General features: G+C 54.8%; 2 protein-coding genes across 18 annotated transcripts in view; one reads left to right on the top strand and one right to left on the bottom strand.

Moving 5' to 3' along the window:
* Positions 1-1,721: 1,721 nt before the first annotated feature.
* KNOP1 (lysine rich nucleolar protein 1) lies at positions 1,722-15,407 on the bottom strand. 3 transcript variants are annotated; one of them, XR_014840680.1, is made up of 5 exons: positions 15,103-15,253; positions 11,064-11,968; positions 7,751-8,777; positions 4,984-7,412; positions 1,722-2,543 (listed from the first exon to the last, which is right to left on the bottom strand). XR_014840680.1 is itself a non-coding variant. In XM_021086529.2 (5 exons), exons 1-5 carry the CDS (start codon positions 15,251-15,253, stop codon positions 2,232-2,234), a joined length of 1,518 nt encoding a protein of 505 aa, XP_020942188.2. In that variant the 5' UTR covers positions 15,254-15,407; the 3' UTR covers positions 1,722-2,231. The 3 variants fall into 3 exon arrangements, 2 of the variants coding, with proteins under 2 accessions (XP_020942188.2, XP_020942189.2); XM_021086529.2 differs by having other exon boundaries at positions 4,984-5,064; positions 8,709-8,777; positions 15,103-15,407; XM_021086530.2 differs by having other exon boundaries at positions 4,984-5,064; positions 8,709-8,777; positions 14,607-15,167.
* The window catches only part of IQCK (IQ motif containing K), a 121,740-nt gene continuing 119,098 nt past the window's right edge, over positions 15,246-17,887 (top strand). For all 15 annotated transcript variants that reach the window (XR_014840683.1, XR_014840687.1, XR_014840684.1 and 12 more), the window contains exon 1: positions 15,246-15,435. Coding sequence is in view for 7 of the 15 variants with exons in the window: in XM_085017457.1 (XP_084873583.1) it covers positions 15,252-15,435 (184 nt within the window). In the remaining 8 variants the exon portion in view is untranslated. The remainder of the gene's footprint in view (positions 15,436-17,887) is intronic.

Raw genomic sequence — 17,887 nt, 5'->3', positions numbered from 1 at the left:
TTGAAGAAACCTTCCCGAGCGTGTGGAACTCTTCAGCTGATGGTGACACAGAGTTAGAAAGTCAAAGCCTGCGGCACAGAGCCTGTTTATACGGAACGGCCAGAGGAGAGTTACACCCAATGAGAGCTGTCACTCTGGTGACAGGTTGGTGGACAACCACTCGGCCACCCTCCAGAATCACCCAGGAGATGGCAGAGCACAGTCCTGGACAGTGTGCTCTCTGCAAGATGAAAACCCTTAGAGGAGTTCCAGTCCTGGCGCAGCGGAAACGAACCTGACTAGTAGCCTTGAGGATGCAGGTTCCATCCCCGGCCTTGCTCAGTGGGTCGGGGATCTGCTGTTGCCATGAGCTGTGGTGTAAGCCAGGCTGCTATCGCTCCAATTCCACCCCCTAGCCTGGGAACATCCATATGGCCGTGGGTGCCACCCTAAAAAGCAAAAACAAATGACCATTAGAGAAGCAGTGCTGGTTCCCTTTACAGCAGGGCAAGTTCCTTCCTGGAGTGCTGAATCCCATCAGAGGAGGAGGCTCCCTGAAGCGCTGACCCAAAGGCAGAGCCCGCCTTGTGGGCCTCTTTGGATGTACCTGCAGGCTGAGTCCATGCACGGCTGAGTTCATGTTCTGAGGGAATGGCCTGACCCCTTCCCAGCAGAGGCCTGAAGACCTCTAGCCAAGGCCCGGCCTGGCAGAGTCCAAGCGGCCTGCCTCGCTCTGCCCCGCGGGGCATCAGTGGATCCACATCCATCTCGCCAGCAGCCACTCATCTTCCCTCCTGACTGGCCTGACCATCTCCCTCACACACAAGCAGCAGTGTGTGACCCACTGCTGGGCAACGAGCCATCACAAAAGGGCTCCTGAGGGGCTTCTGGATGTTTCCTGGAGCCACCAGGGTTTTCTTCTTCCTCTGGAACAGTCTAAGGTCCTGACAGGCTGCCTGGAATCACAACCACTATCTTTCCAGCAGCCTGAGGAAGCCAGCACTGCGGGTGGAAGAGCGGAGAGGAAGCCAGGGTTTCCTTCATGAGAAGCCGAACCAACCCCCACAATGGGAACTCCCTGCCATGAAAGGCTCCGTTTCCAGGCTGTCCGGGCCTGAGATGCGACATCCGCAGCGGGAGGTCAGGCCAAGGGGTGTGAAAAAGACCCGACTGAACTTACACTTTGGGAGGTGAGACGCTAGGTGAGAGGAGGGTAGGGGCTCCCGGGCCCTGGTCCCCTGGTCGCTGGACCTGGAGCTGCATGCGGCTGGGGGGAGCATGAGGCCCGCAAACCCCGTTCCTGCGGCTGATGGGGCAACACCCGGTCACCCTCACAGCCGTGCCTCCTGGCGTGTGGCCGCCACGAGTCACCTGGGATTCTCTCCCTTGTAGCTGAGAAGCAACAACCTATCCATAAGGGTGACGCTGCCAGTGGTTGGTGTGGAGGACTAACCCGCTGCTCCCTGCAACCCCCTGTTCAAGATCCTGTTCAGGACCCAGTTCCGGCAGCGAGATCAAATCCGAGCACAGCCCTGGGGGCACAAGGAAGGCAGACGCCAAAGCCGAGACTGGTTCCAAAACGCGTTTCCCAGCGGCAGGGGGACCCGGGCCGTGAGAGTGCGGTGGCCAATCCAGACACCTCTGCCTGCGGCTGTGGCACAAATAGGAGGAGAAACAAGCCTGCTCTTCCCGTTTACACGAATCCCACCTCCTGCTCGAGATTTAGACATGGAATAAACTTGTTTCTTTAATCAAAAGACGTTTTAATTCATCAGCCTGGGTATTCGGGGGTGAAATTCCCTCGTGGGAACTCTGAGAGTGAACAGTGACACAGGGCTTGGACACCAAAGTACCACTGGGCACTTGCTGGCTGGGTGACGAGCCCAGGCAGTTTTATTACCTCATCCCTGGACCTCAGTGTCCTCATCTACCAGATGGGGACAACAGTACCGATTTCATCAGTGTGACGCTTAAATACACTAAGGCAAGGGAGATGCCCTAGAACGTGCCTGGCGTGTACCAAGCACGCAACAGACGTCAGCTGTCCTTACTCACACGCCGTCTTCAGACAGGGATGGAAGCTTAATACAAAAAACCGCAGGTTTCAGCCACTCACAGTCTCCGGGCTCCCGAAACATGAGCTGCCCTCACCCGTTTGTCCGAGCAGATCAACCCCGTTTGTCCTTCACCTTTGCAGGAGTTCGATTCCAGACAAGCAAGGCTGGCTGTCTGGGGGGATCAGAGAGTCGAGTTTAATCTCCAAACTTGACTGACTTGGACGCATTCCTGTCAATATAGAAGATCTTGTCCGAGGCGGGGGAGAAGCCGAGGCCGGCCCCCCGGCTATGCTTCCAGCTCAGGGCCCGGTCATAGTCCCGCTGCAGGTTCTGCTGCAGGGCATCGGCCGCCTGCTTGCTCAGGGCCATGCTGGGCCTTCCAGCCGCGGCAGGGGCGCGGCCCAGTGAAGCCGACAGGTTTTTAAAGCCGCCCATGAGTTTGAGAAATTTCAGTTTCTGTTCCTCGTTTTCAAAACCAGCAGTATCCCACTGGCCAAACTGAGTTCCCTGTGGGAAGAGAGACCTGGCAGTTACCTTCCTGGCTTCCAAAGGCCTTTCCCTTCCATGGTCCTGGGACTCACCCAGGAGGGTCCAGGTGCTCCGAGCTTACTGCAACCCTGCCGGGGCCCATGGGTTCGGCCCCACCAGAGCCCCGTGACTGGTGCCACGGCTTCCCGCTCCACTGATAAGGAAGGGTCTGCAGCTGCCCAGGGCACCAGCCCACTCAGGAGCCCTGCTGGAATGCCATCTCAGAGGCACTTTCACATCGAGCTGCCCAGGGCACATGGCGACAGACACAGCCCACCAGCTGGTGGCTCCTCCCCAGGCCTGAGGGTTCTGTCCTTGGAAGGTGGGGGAGGGCAGGTGGGAGTCTGGGATGAACTCCTCTCTGCAGAAGCACTGCCGACTAGAGCAGGAAGAGTGGAGGCCCCGAGAGGCAAAGGGGCAGCAAGAGAGGGGCTGAGCCAGCCCGGGAACCCGGGTCCCGATTCCTGTCCAGAGTGTGCCACAACCCAGGCAGGATCACCCATGTTTGAGAAAATGCAAGCGAGCCCCTCAGAGCAAGTGCCCATTGTGGTGCAGTGGAAACGAATCAGACTAGGAACAGTGAGGTTGTGCGTTCAATCCCCAGCCTCGCTCAGCAGGTTAAGGATCTGTGAGCTGTGGTGTAGGACGCAAACACGGCTTGGATCTGGTGTTGCTGTGGCTGTGGTGTAGGCTGGCGGCTACAGCTCGGATCCAATCCCTAGCCTGGGAATCTCCATATGCCATGGGTGCGGCCCTAAAAAGCAAAAAAAAAAAAAAAAAAAAAAAAGAGAGAGAGAGAGAGAGAGAGCCCCTCAGAGCAATGACCCAAGAGAAGACTCTGCTCATGTCTGCAGCAGAGGAAAGAAACCCAGCCCCATAAGGTCTATGACTTTGAAGACGCACCTGTGTGACCCTGGTCAAGTTACTTAACCTCTCTGTGCCGCAATGGCCTCATCTATAAAGTGGGGTGTACACCAACCACCCAGAGCACCGGGCCTGGCTTGCTCTAAGTCCTCGAGAACTGGTTCTGCCCACCCCCGGCCCGCCCTCCACCCCCGCTGCCGACCTGCCGGGAACTTTCTGGCTGGAAGCCAAATGCTGGCCGCATACTCATTTCTAGGTTGGCTTTGGGAGAACTGTAAGAACCCGTCACCGCTACAGCTGCCCTGAGCGGACTGGTGACAAGTTCTCCCAGCTTCACAGTGGCCCAAATATAGACCTAACAACAGCTTCCTTGGCCTGTAATTTCTAGAGTGAGAGGCCACCTCTCGCAGCCCGGCACTGGGGCTGAGGCCAGCTGCCTTGGGCTGAACGGTCCTGTGAGCCAGCTCTCAGGGCCGCTGACCCACTCAGAGGGGACCCACGGCCAGTCTGGAATCCCTACGTGACTCAGTGGCCAAGCAAGGGGTTCCAGGTTCCAGGTCCCAGGAGGCAGTGCCACCTGGAGCCTCCCCAGAAGATCAGCGCCCCGGGGGGCCAGGGTGGCGCTCCTGCCTCGAGCCACAGCCCTGCCCGCCTTCCTCCCTCACTCAGGGAGCCCATTAGCTCTGCCCAGTTCCAGAGGACGGAGAGAAAGGAGACCCAGAGGGAGGATACGGGGTGACAAAGCCCACCCCACACCCTGTCACGCCAGGCTGTGAGTCCCGCTCCACAGGCGCGGAAGCTGAAGCTCTGACAGAGGGACGGCCTGGAGCAGAGCCGGGCACTGGCTGCCATCTGCGGAGCCAAACCAACTGTCCTTTTCTGGGCTGCAGGGGGAGGCTTAGGTGCAGGAAGCAGCCCTTCCCATCGTCTGGATCCTTCTCTCTCTCTCCCAAATCCCGTCTACTCGAGAGTCCTGCCGGGCTGAGACTGTGAAGCTGTTCTCACCCCTCGGCCCTGTCCTGGGCCTCAGGCCTGCAGGCTGAGCCTCTACCCCAGCTCTCAGCGCCCCACACGAACGCCCTGCCCTCCAGCCCACTCCCCCGCATGAGGCCCGGGGCCCCACGGCCCCTCTCAGCCCCCTCCAACCAGTCCTGGAGGTCCTCCCACCATGCTCTCTCCTGTCCTGTCTGCTCAGGCCCGGTTTGGAAACTTCCACTCCAGCTGGACCCTGAAGCCAGCCCCGAGGACCTGCCTGTGGCCCTCTCACCCCCAGCCCATCCCAGCAGCCTTCCGAGGGACCCACCACTGTTGCAAAGAGCTCGTCACCTTGTGCCCAGGGACACCCTGCCCGCCCAGAGCCAAAGACAATGGTTCAGGCTGCTTATCTCCAGCAGCCAGGAGGCCAGCACCGCACTCAGAAGAGAGGAAATTAGCTCAGGACAAGCTCTGCAGCCGAGGCGGCCAGCTGGCGGGCCCGGGGCCACCCCTGGGCTGGTCAGTCTCATGCCACATGGTGACAAGCACCACGACTCGCAAAGCCCAGCATCTCACTTACTTGTTGACACTTCTTGGTGTCAGGAGCTTCCGTTTTGCCTGACTCACGATCGATCTCTTCTTGCAAGGCCTTTCGCCTCACCTGAGCCAGGGAAAGAGGGAAATGAGACGGAGGGTTTCCTGTGAGCCTCACACCCGGGACGGACCGGGATGGGCCGGTGGGGTGGAGGGGAGCACAGACTGGAGAGGTCAGGCGAGGGGTGGAGGGGGGTGTGGGTGTGAGAGCGGCTTTGTTCTGTTGCATGCTAGGGGAGGCATTTGTCAAAAATACCCTCTAAGTGGAGTTCCCCATGTGGCTCAGTGGGTTAAGAACCTGACTAGGATCCATGAGGATGTGGTTGGATCCCTGGCCTTGCTCAGTGGGTTAAGGATCCAGCGTCGCCATGAGCTGTGGTACAGATCGCAGACGTGGCTCAGATCTGCTGTGGCTGTGGTACAGGCCGGCAGTTGCAGCTTCAGTTCCACCCCTAACCTGGGAACTTCATATGCCACAGATGTGACCCTAAAAAGAAAAAAAAAAAGAATGAATCTCCTACCCTGAGGTTTATCCACCTTTGTCTTTAGAAACTTTTTTGTTCATAAGAACCATTTTGGGTAGAAACTTTCCTTAAAACACACTGCCTGAAGCCCTGCCAGTCCAGAGGATACTCTAGTTAACTTCCTTGCTGACAGCATCATTTTCTAGAAAGAACGCAGACTATGGAGTCAGGCACAGGCTGGTGTGAATCCTAGCACTGCCATTAACTAGCTGTGTGGCCTTGGGCAGGTCACTTAGTCTCTCTGTACCGTGGTCTATTCACCTGCACCAGATGGAAGACAGAGAACTGTAATACTGTGATTTATAGTATGAACTATATAACAAGATATACATAAAATTGTCCCCAGTCTGGCACAGAGCTCCAAAAACTCTAGAATTTCCTAAAGCGACAAAAACAAGCAAACTAGGTGACTTTCGGAAGCACCTAAGGAGGAGGGCTGGCTGGCAGGGGAACCAAGCACCTGATGAGACAGAGGGACGATTCGGTCCCACCCCGACCCAGGCAGAGGCGGGGCTGGAGATTGATTCGACCACCAGATGGATGATGATTTAATCAACTTGTCTCTGTAATGAGATCTCCATAAAAACCCAAAAGGACGGGGTCTGGAGAACTTTGGGCCTGGCTAACACTGGAGACATGGGGAGAGTGGAGTTCTCGGCGGGGGCACGGAAGCTCCAAGCCCCCACCCCACATCTCTGCCATCCTGCGTCCTTACAGGAATCTAGTGAGTAAGAGGTTTCGTTCTCTGAGTTCTGTGAGCCTCTCCAGCAAAGCCACTGAACCTAAGGAGGAAATCTTTGGAACCTGATCTATAGCTGGTCGGTCAGAAGCACAGGCGACAAGCTGGATGGTGACTGGCATCCAAGTTGGGGGGCCAGGGGTGGGGGGCATCTGGTGAGACTAAGCCCTTCACCCGAGGGATGTGACGGTATCTCCGGGTAGACCGCGTCACACTGAGCTGAACCGCAGGACCCCGGCTGGTGTCAGGGAAGCCCCCGGCCCCACCCTGAACTGTGGTGCAGAGAGAGAGCCTAAGAGCGCCCCAGCACACAGCAGGGTCCTCTCCTCTCACAGGGCGACTCATGTGGCTCAAGGCCATTCATGCACCAATAACCCCACGGTCTTGCACAGAAGCTTACACGGCTTTATCCTTCCTCTCAAGGGTTCAAGTCTAACTTTAGCTGCCCCAGTTTGTGGCCCTTCCTCCTCTCTTTAAATCGGCAACAGGCTGCCAAAGGAGGTGACCGTTTACATAGCTAAAAAATACCTAAGATGAAGCTCCGTTACAGCTCAGTGGGTTAAGAACCTGACATACTGTCTGTGAGGACACAGGTTCAATCCCTGGCCTCGCTCCGTGGGTTAAGGATCTAAAGTTGCCACAAGCTATGGCACAGGTCGCAGATGTGGCTTGGACCCGGTGTTGCTGTGGCTGTGGTGTAGGCCCTGGTCCGGAAACGGTATGCCCGAGGTGTGGTCATTTAAAAAAAAAACACAAACAAACAAACAAAACACTACATAAAACAAATCTAAGGGACGGCTGTGAGGATGAGAGAGAACACAGGGATAGATTCCCCCAGTGCAATGACAGGGATCTGTGTTCTGAAATCGAAAGCAGTTCACCAGCTCAACGACAAAAGTTAAAAGTACAGTGTATGTAGCGTGACTGTATGTTGCTTTAAAATCTCAGACATAGGAGTTCCTGTCGTGGCGCAGTGGTTAACGAATCCGACTAGGAACCATGAGGTTGCGGGTTCCGTCCCTGCCCTTGCTCAGTGGGTTAACGATCCGGCGTTGCTGTGAGCTGTGGTGTAGGTTGCAGATGCGACTCGGATCCCGAGTTGCTGTGGCTCTGGTGTAGGCCGGTGGCTACAGCTCCGATTGGACCCCTAGCCTGGGAACCTCCATATGCCGCAGGAGCGGCCCAAGAAATAGCAAAAAGACAAAAAAAAAAAAAAAAAAAAAAAAAAAAAAAAAAAAATCGCAGACATATAATTACGAAGGAAAAATCTGGAAGACTATAGCCACAAGGGATGATTACATCATAGGAGGATTTCAGGTTGCTTCTCTTCCCTACTTTTTACACAATAAACTTTTTATTTAGTTATGTATGCGTGTTCCGGCTGTACCCGCGGCATGTGGAAGTTTCCTGCACCAAGGATGGAGCGTGTGCCACAGCAGAGACCCAAGGCACGGCAGTGACAATGCCAGATCCTTACCCCGCTGAGCCACCAGGGAACTCCAAACAGAATGAACTTTAAGTACTTCCAGGAAAAAGAGAGGGAGGAGTGGGACAGAAAGCTTTGCTTACGTGGAGATAATGTGTCACCCAAAATGGTTTCAAGCAAATACTATAAAGTATGTAAAAGGCACAAACACGTAAGAGAGAGAGAGGTGGCTGGTGGGCTGTGCCCTGTGATGCACGGAGGCAGGTGCCCATGTGAGGGACGGAGGACCAGGAAAGATGGGAGTCAGGGCCCCATCTGCGCCCACCCTGCACGGCCCCGCCGCCGGCTATGGCAAGCAGCAGAGTGGATACTGCACAGCGACCTGCATGAGGCTGGGGAGCTCTCGTTTCTGGGGACTGGGCTCTGTGGGCATCCTCCTCCCGACCTTCTGTGACGCCCCCTCCTCCAGGGAGCGAGTCCCCTGACACCCCAGAGACATTAGGTATGGACCTCCCGCTGCCTCTTGTGGGGGCCCCCCTCCTCGTACTCAGCTCCCTTCCTACAGGGGGGGTCTGTGACATGAGTGCCTGCCCAAGGCCACCCAAGGCCACCTTGTTCATAATGGGCCAAGGCCACACCCGTGCGGTTACACGCTGTCCTGACGGGCCTTGGGGCCCAGGATCTTAAAAATACCCCAATTCCAGAAAGTGCAGCTCCCACAGGGAATCTGGACACAACGGAAGCAGAAGCTGGGCCACAACAGAACTTCCCTCACACCCCTGGGCTGAGGCCTTGGAGGGGGCAGCGTGGGGGCCTGGCTGCAGTCCGGGGACGTGTCCCCTTACCCCCGAAGCGGTCACGAGGAGGAAAACCTTGGCCTGGGACTCTGCGTGATCAGACAGCCCCTCACCAAAGCTGCAGCAGTGACGGGGCTTCCCAGCACCCAGTGGGGGCGGCCAGGAGCTCCCTGTCACTGGAGGTGGACCAGAGGCTGGCCCAGCTGTCTGTGGAGTCGGCCGTACCTGGTCTATGTGCGCCTCGTCCATGTTGCCCTTCTTCTCCAATACCACCTCCAAGTCCGTGTCGGGCTCCTGCCGAGAGAGGGCGGGGGAGTCAGGGTCAAGTGCAGCCCAGCCGGGAGGGATGGCGACGGCGTCCAGGAAAGACCCAGGACGGCAGCACCACCCCAACCCCCAAAGAACACCCGATGCCCCTTCTCTTCTGCGATCCTCTGCAGGGCACTGACCCATCTCCCTGATGAAGAAACTAAGGCTCAGAGAGGAGATGGGACTTTGATGAGGTCACCACCGCCGCCCCCTGCAGGCTCAGGGACGGGGCTGACACTAACGCAGGCCCAGAGCACCACCTTCGCTGCCAGACGTCACCTTACCTCCCAGGGCGACACCAAAGCAGCAAGAGGATATCGGCCCAGGCCCCAGTGACAGTGGGGGAGGAGGGAGCAGGAGGGGCCAGGGAAGGTGGAGGTGGGGGTGGAAGTTCCCAGATCCCAGCCTTGTCTGCAACCTACACCACAGCTCACGGCAACACCAGGTCCCTAACCCACTCAGCGAGGCCAGGGATTGAATCCGAAACCTCATGGTTCCTAGTCGGATTTGTTTCCACTGCACCACAAGGGGAACTCCTGTTTTATTATTTTTAGTTGGGATATAATATGTACCCGAGCTGCTTGTGGGACAGACCCACGTTGGGGGTGGGGAAACAGGAGTTAGAGACTGTTCTGATTGTCCAAGCAGGATTCACGGTATCCACCAGAACTCTGGAGTGGGGTGGAGTGGGGTGCAGAGGGGAGGGTGGAACGGGAGGAGGGGATCGGGGGTTCATTGCTGTGGCTGTGGTGTAGGCCAGCAGCTGTAGCTCTGATTCGACCCGTGGGAACCTCCATATGCCTCAAGTGCAGCCGTAAAAAGCAAAAAAGAAAGAGAACAGAGGTTACACAGGTGGCTTCTGAGGAAGGATAAAACCTTAAGTTCGGAAGCCAGACTGGGTTTGAAGCCCAGTCCTGCCTCTAACCCTGTGGGTGATCTCCGAGCCTCAGTTTCCCAGTCTGTTCAATGGGGGTGACCACAGCAGTCATCACACCAGATCAGCATGAGGATTAAGTGGGTTAACAGCCCGGTGCCAAGCACACAATAAGCATTCAAGAAACATCAGCCTGGACTTCCTGTCATGGCTCAGCGGTTAACACTCAGATCCTGCGTTGCTGTGGCTGTGGTGTAGGCCGGTGGCCACAGCTCTGATTCCACCCCGAGCCTGGGAACTTCCATGCGCTGCAAGTTTGGCCCTAAAAAGACAAAAAGAAAGAAAGAAAGAAAGAAAAGAAACATCAGCCTCCAGCCGTCCTGAGGCTGCTGGGGCAGGCTGAGTACCAGCCCCTTGGCACTTTCCCATCCAACACAGACTCCCGACCCCCGAGGACAGGAGCGGGGGTCTGGGCCTGGCGGTGGCACAGACGGGAGGACCAGGGCCTGTGGCGTCCCAGCGCTCAGCTCCCCTCCCCCGTCAAGGAAGCCTGTCGGGATGGAGCGCACACCTGCAGGCTTCACCAGACCGTCATTCCTTCCCTTCCTCCTGATAACGGGACCCTGGTTTTCCTCTCAGAAACTACCTCCTCCCAGTTTCAGACAGTGGGGTTCCTGTGGGACCAACACCCTCAGCCCCCCTCCAATACCCCCTGGCCTCAGATCCGGGCTCCTGGTTCATGCAGCCCAATGGAGGTCTGGTAGAGCTGTGCTGGGCCTTTTCCTGTCATCATTGTGAGGGGGGAGGCACCCTTCTCCCTTTGGCGGTGGCTTAATGACTCTGATGAGAGCCTGGAGATACTGGGACCTTCTCACCACAACGTTGGGGGTGGGGAGGGGTCTGAGACTAAAACCAGCATAGAATACCAAACCCAGAGCTGGGAAAAGCCACACAGGCATCTCCTGTGAGCCAAATCTATTTGATCCCTCAACTGTATACTGAGCTCAGATAGCTATGGACACCATGTTGTCTCAAACTACCTGGTTCCTGAGCTTTGATGGCAAGAGTTCAGAAAGAGATTTATCTGAAAAACCTAATCCCATTAATCTGGATCCTGAGTGCAGATAGTGAGAACTTGGGTAAAATTTTGACAGTAAGGGATACCTGTATTATGGAGGCGATTGCACTAGCACCTGGATCCAGCCATACCTGAAGCTAGACAGCCCTTAACCTTTTGAGTTACAGGTGTCAATAAATCCCCTTTTCTGACGGAAGTCTGTTCAATCAGGGTAAATGCCTTCATGTGTGCACATGTAAACACACACACACTCCCCCCCCCTTCCAACTTCCACCCTTATTCTCCCAAAGCAATCCTCCACTTCTGAAGGAAAGCCTACCTCCTCCCAAGATTCTTCTGCTCCTCTACTCTCTTGCCTCTTCTTCTTCTTCTTCCTCTTCAGAGCTGGCTTCTCAGTGTCTGTCGGCTCTGCCTTTTTCTTGGACTTCAGCTTCTTCTTCGCAGGAGTCTTGGGGCCATCTCCTATTGGGATGTATTCTGGAGCCTCATCTCTGACTGGCTTCTTTTTACTTCCTTTCTTAGGGCAGCTCTCCTCAGACCTGGAAAGCTTGGGGTGCTCCAGGGGAGAATCTCCCTTCTGCCGGATTTTCTTTCTCTTCTTCGTCTTCACTTTGTGCTCCTCGGGGCTCCCCTGCTTCCGCTTCTGCCCCAGCGCGGCCCGCTCCTCACCATCCTTCCCAACGGAGCACATGTACGAAGCATCGCCGGCCTCGCAGAGCCAAGGGTCCTCGGCTGAGAAGGCTGTGGCTTCCTGGGCCTTTTTCTCCTTCTTGTGTTTTTTGAGCTTCTTGCCAACTCGGGTCACCTCCTCGCCCTGCCTGGGGTCTGGGGAGGTCCTCACCCTTGCGCAAGGGGACGTCGACTTCCTCTTCTTCCTCTCCCCACGGAGGGACTCAGATGGAAGCAGCACCTGCTTCCTGGGGCCAGGGGACGACTCGGTGCGGCCAGCATGTAACTTAGGCTCAGGTTTTAGGGGCTCCTCGCAGACAGCACTGTGACCCTTCTTTTTCTTCTTTTTCTTCACTGGAGGCACTTCTAGTGCCTGCCCGTGGACCACATTCTTCAAGGATGATATGGCTTTTGTGGGACAAGCCTCTGTGAAATAACTGTCACTGTTTAAAACCAAGTATGGAGTCTCAGGCTCTGGGACGACCTTCTTTTTCTTCTTCTTCTTCTCTGGGAGCCCGAGGCCCAGGTCTCCTTTGTGAGTCTTAGTGATCATCCCTGAAAAAAGAAATGGTACGAGTCATCCCCACACCAAGCCGCCCTCACTGCAATTCGACTAGGTCTTGCCCAAATCATGCTCCCCTGAGCGGACGGTCTGAAGGGTTAGGGGCGGGGAAAAGAGTCACGATCCCTGTAGAACCAAGGGAAATACGATCAGAAAAGTACCAGGGAGGTTTGTTCTTTTTATGGCTGCACCTAAGGTAAGTTCCTGGGCTAGGGGTTGAACCAGAGCTGCAGCTGAGGCCTGTGCCACAGCCACAGCGACACAGGATCCAAGCTGCATCAGTTTGCGGCAACGCCAGCTTCTTAACCCACTGAGTGAGGCTGGGGATCAAACCTGCATCCTCATGGAGACAAAGTGGGGTTCTTAACCTGCTAAGCCACAAGGGGAACTCCTAGAGTGGAACTGAACTTCTGAGAGCCTCGGGTTCAATCCACACTGCTCCCTCAGCTGAAGACAATCACCTACCCTCCCAGGGCCTTACTCTCCCATCTGAAACTGGGGGAGAGAATACTTCCTTCCTCAAAGAGCTAGAAATTGCTTAGTACATTGGTGATTCCCTCTCCTAACCCCCTTCCGCAGACCTCCTAAGTCAGTCAGTCATTCATTCAACTGAAATGTACCAGCGGCCTACCCTGCGCCAGTCACTCAGGATACAATGACTCGCAGGCCACGGGCCAGGCGCTGCCCTCGGGGGATTCTTTTACTGGACGAAGGTCGCTTCTTCTCCTGAGGTCAGCTCTTTTTGCCAATGCCCATGGGAGGGGGGAACTGGGACACAGTGACCCCATTACCCTGCTTCGTTTAAAGAGCTCTTCTGCTTTGCGTCTGGAAATTAACTGCCCCGGCCTGCGTGCGCCCAGGGTGACTTACTCTCCTAATTACCTTCCCATGGGGCCAGTAATGAGAACGGCAGCGAGGGACAGTGAGGAGCCCCTGCTAAGGCTGAGGATGGCTGGGTTCAAATGGTGACTCATGTACCCTGGGCACATAGTCATGGCTTCTCTGGACTTGGGTTTCCCCATCCATTAAAAAAAAAAAAAAACACTGATCCAGATCAGGTCAGAGCTGACAGGTGATGGTGGGGATGGATGTTGGGGGCCACCTCTAGCCTACAAGCCTGTTTTCACGGTTTTTAAATTTTCAAATAAACTGCCAACATTTAATGCTTGGAGATGACACAGGGCAACCTAGGATGCTCAGCTTTTTGGGGGGGGAGTGGTTGGGGAAACATCAAGGAGGCGCTTATGACAAGGGCCTGGACCCTCAGATACATTTCAGCTCCCAGCTGGACTACATCTCTCACTCCAGTCACCAGCCCAGCTCCTGCTCCCCAGACTAGATGACATCGAGACGTGCAGGGAATCCAGAAACAACTGTCCCCTCGCAGGAGGTTTGGACAGTGAGTGGGAACGGTCAGGAGCATCTTCGTCCTGCAGCTTGCCTCAGCCTCAGAGCCCAGAGCCCATACTGGACCTGCCTCACTCTTAGCTGCCCCAAACAGCCAGACCAGGAGGTCCCATTGTGGCGCAGCATAAACGGATCCAACTAGGAACCATGACGTTTCAGGTTCGATTCTTGGCCTTGCTCAATGGGTTAAGGATCCAGTGTTGGGTGAGCTGTGGTGTAGGTCGCAGACATGGCTTGGATCTGATGTTGCTGTGGCTGTGGTGTTGGCCAGTGGCTACAGCTCCAATTGGACCTCCAGCCTGGGAATCTCCACATGCTGCGAGTGCAGCCCTAAAAAAACAAAAAGCCAGACCAGGCCTGAGCTGTAGCTTAGGTTCACTCTTAACTGGCTCCAGGAGCACCCGGAGCAGCAGACTTACTGCTGTCTTAATTTCTGCTGTCTTCCCAGGACCTAGCTCTGTACCTGGCACAGAGAAAGGGCTCCATAAATACTGAATGAAGGAACAAATGCTAGAAACACAGAGATGAACAAGAAATGAACCTCCATCAAGAAGCAGGTAGATATGAATGGGAAGAAGTGTCTAACATCGACAGTACAGGTGATAAAAGCCCAGTGGTAAGGTCAGAGGAAGAGAGGTCATTTACTCTGGGAAACTTGCTGTAGAAGAAACGTTTCTGGCTTGGGCAAGTGCAAGACAGTGGTGCTAATCCCTTAGACAAAGAACCTGCAGGTGGGGGTGTTTGGGGGGGGGGCTGGAGGAGAGAGGCTGGTTGGAACAGATGCCTTGGGATCTCCATGTGGAGATGTTCAGTGGGCAGGGGGATGTGCGGGTCTGAGGCTCAGAGGTGACTGGGCTGACAGGCGTGACATGCATTTAGGAACATATGGATGATATGTTGAATAGAACTAGCTGAGATTGAACCTTAGGAAACGCCAACATTTAAATGGGTGGGCAGAGGAAGAGGGACCTGCAGAAGAATGGGAGAAGGTGCAAAGCTGGAGTGGGTGGAGTCAAGAGTGCCTCAAACGGAGGAATGGTCAAGAGATCGGATTAGAACAAAGAAGCCAAGGGGAGGCCATCACCAACTTTACCCTCTCCTCACCCATCCCTGAACGGACACGGTAGCATCCTCCTCTTTAGTACTGAAATTCCTTCCCTTCGACCCTGCGATCCCAAATGTATCCACTCCTTCAAGGACAAGGGAAGAAGAAAGGAACCTTACAGTGTCTCCTGCGAACACAAATGCTTTCTCCAAAAGCGCTTTCAAATTCTCGCGGTAGCTTCGTGAGGATCCGTGTGAGTAACCCATCTCAGAGACAGAGACTTGGAGGCTTTCATTCACTCGCCCTGGGTCCCAAAGCCAGCAAGGAGCAAAATAGGGATTCGAACCCAGCCCACAGAACTTCAGAGCCTCTGCAGAGTCAAGAGCAGGAAGCAAGGGAGCCAGGAGGCGAGACTGCTCCCTCAAAGGCTCCCCCGCGCCCAAGCTTCTGCACAAACACAGAAGGAGGAATTAACGCTGGGACCCGAGCCCAGCTCCAAGGCGGGAGAACTTCCTGGGGGCGGCCTCAGGCCGGGGCAAGCGTACACCACAGACTGAGGGAACACGGATCTGGAAGTGCAGGTCGCTCCCGGGACCACCGGCTCGCCGCACGGGTTCTCAGGCTCGGTCTCCAGCCCCCGCGCCTCCCCGCCTTCCTCGCGCCCTCGGCACTCACCCGTGGGCCAAAATTCCCCGCCTCCACGTGAGAGCCCGCGCCGCCGTGACCCGGAAGTCAATCTCGACTCGCGGGGCCGGCCCCGCGAGATACGTCTCCTTCCGGGGCGCGGCCGTGCGTGGAGCGCGGTTGCCGTGGAAACCGCGGCCATGGCGGCGCCCGGGTTGGGAGGCCGCACCGGCCAGTGCTCAGAAGGAGTCGTCTCGGCGGAATCATCCGTCACCGCCAGAACGCCAGTGTCGGTCGTATCCCACGTGTCCCTCGAGCTGCCGGTCTCGCCGGGGCAGGTTGCAGAGCCGCCCAACAAGAACCTGTGGGAGCAGATCTGTGAGGGTAGGCAGCCTGGGCCGGCCGAGATGGGGGAACTCAGGCAGCCCCTTGGGGGCCGCGCGTCTTGGGAACCTTCTGTGCGCCAGGAGGCTGACCTTCCAGCAGCCTTGCAGGCAGCCTCGCCGCGCGCCCGCGGACAGGCTCCAAGAGGCTTGCCTGAGGTTACGCCTCGCAGCCTCCAGCATGGATCCATAGTCCGGTCGAAGGCAGGGGAATGCGGGATAAAGGGAACCAGGTGGTGTGGACCATTGGTGCCCCAGTCTCACTTAGTGAACAAGAAAGAATCGCAGGTGTTGATGAGGAGCTTGTTGAAAACATAGGTTCCCAGCCTGCTTTACATGTAGACAGTCTGGCCCACACGTTGAGCAAGCGTGGTCCAAGACAGACTTGGCTTTAACCCTCCTCTACTTCTCACCTCCCTTAAAATCCCCAAGCGCAGTTTAGCTCACCCTCTTTTATGGGGCCCTGCGTACCCTTGGTCCTGAGGCCCAAAGTACTCTTCACAGACATGGGACCAGTGAGGCATACCACCGGGATGTTGCAGGTTGGGTTCCAGACCACTGTCCGTGGTAAAGCCAGCACGGGAGTTTTTTGGTTTCCTACTGCATATGAAAGTTCAGTTTATATCTAAGTTCCCTTCCGGCGCAGCGGATTAAGGATCCGGCGTTGCCGCAGCTGTGGTCCAGGTGGCAACTGTGGTGTCGGTTCAGTCCCTGGCCTGGATGCTCCACATGCCTGGGTGCCAGCAAAAAAAAAAAATTGTGTTTACACAATACTGCAGTCTGTTAAGTGTATGGTATGATAGCATGTCTGAAAGAACACTGTACATCTCAGTTGGGAAATACTTTATTGCTTAAAAAAAAAAAGCGTCATCTTTTTTGCAGTAGTAACAACAAAGACCACAGTTCACCAAGACAAATATAATATTAATGAAAAAGTTTGAAATATTGTGGGGATTACCAAGTGTGACAGACACAAAGTGAGCAAATGCTGTTGAGAAAATGACACTAATGGTAATTATTATTATAAACATGATAATAACCTTGCTTGACACAGGGTTGCCCCAGATCTTCAATGTGTAAAAAAAAACTCAGTACCTTCTAAGTGCAATAAAATGAAGCACAATAAAACAAGGTATGTCTGTATTTTACTTATCCTGTTGTTGAAGTGAGTGTAATAATGGCTCATGTTTCTTTCTTCCTTTTTTTTTTTTTTTTTTTTTGGTGGCATTCATGGCATGTAGAAGTTCTCAGGGCAGTGGTGGAACCTTGTGCCACAGCTACCGAGTCCTGCAGTGACAACGCCGGATCCTTAACCTGCTGCCGCACTGGGAACTCCTGGCTCCTATTTCATGGTTTTAGGAGGATACAGCTAAAGGGTCACTTCAGAAAGTGCTTAGCAAAGTGCCTGATTTACAACAAGAGCTCAATATGTGATAGCTCCTTTTTTTTTTTTTTTTTTTTTTTTTTTTTTTTTTAAAAAGGGCCTCACCCGCCACATATGGAAGTTCCCAGGCTAGGGGTTGAATCAGAGGTGTAGATGCCAGCCTACACCACAGCCACATCAATGTGAGATCTGAGCCACGTCTGCAACCTACACCACACCTCATGGCAACGATGGATCCTTACCCCTCTGATCGAGGCCGGGGATCGAACCTGCATCCTCATGGATGCTAGTCAGATTCGTTTCCACTGAGCCTTGACAGGAATGCCTGTGATAGCTCTTAATAAATGAGTTTAGGTGTTTTTTCCCCTCCCTGGGACTATAAGCTCATTAAGGTCAAGAGATTTTTTTCATTCATCAACACCTCAACTGTGTGAAACAGCACTGCCCGCTAGAACCTTCAAATATGGGAGCCACCAGCCACATACGGATATTGAGCACTTGAAGTGTGATTAGTGCAACTTTGGAACTGAATTTTTTGTTCTACTTCTAATAAGCTTAAACAGCTACATATGGCTAGTGGCCCTTGTATTGGACGGTGCAGGTCAGTAAATGTTTCTTTTCTTTTTTTTTTTTTTTTTTTTTTGTCTTTTTGCCATTTCTTGGGTCGCTACCACGGCATATGGAGGTTCCTAGGCTAGGGGTCTAATCAGAGCTATAGCCGCCGGCCTACGCCAGAGCCATAGCAACTCGGGATCCGAGCCGCGTCTGCAACCTACACCACAGCTCATGGCAACGCCGGATCCTTAACCCACTGAGCGAGGCCAGGGATGGAACCCACAACCTCATGGTTCCTAGTCGGATTCGTTAACCACTGAGCCACAACGGGAACGCCCAGTAAATGTTTCTTGACTGGAGGAACGAATAAGTGGGAGCAGGTGGAATATGGGACTAGGTAGAGGGAGAGATGGCAATGAGCTGAGAGAAGTGGAGAAGGAAGAAGAGGATGATGGACTCAGAGTTGAGCGCTGTCCTTAGAGGCCATCTGTTTTCAACTCTTCTTCCGTGCTTG

Source organism: Sus scrofa, chromosome 3 (assembly GCF_054392235.1).
Source record: "Sus scrofa isolate SSC_HxYL_T2T_F1_AM1 chromosome 3, Sscrofa_HxYL_maternal_Yorkshire_Landrace_v2.0, whole genome shotgun sequence".
Lineage (NCBI taxonomy): Eukaryota > Metazoa > Chordata > Mammalia > Artiodactyla > Suidae > Sus > Sus scrofa.
Note: the sequence above shows the minus strand (reverse complement) of the source record. Positions and strands in the feature narration are given on the sequence as shown.

Bases quoted from the DNA above. Each gene is read 5' to 3' on its own strand.
- KNOP1 (XM_021086529.2), bottom strand. From the start codon at position 15,253: ATGGCCGCGGTTTCCACGGCAACCGCGCTCCACGCACGGCCGCGCCCC. The intron at 11,969-15,102 runs GTGAGTGCCGAG...TTCTTTTTTCAG, and splicing joins CGGGGAATTTTGGCCCACGG to GGATGATCACTAAGACTCAC. The intron at 8,778-11,063 runs GTAGGCTTTCCT...CTCTCTCGGCAG, and splicing joins CAGAAGAATCTTGGGAGGAG to GAGCCCGACACGGACTTGGA.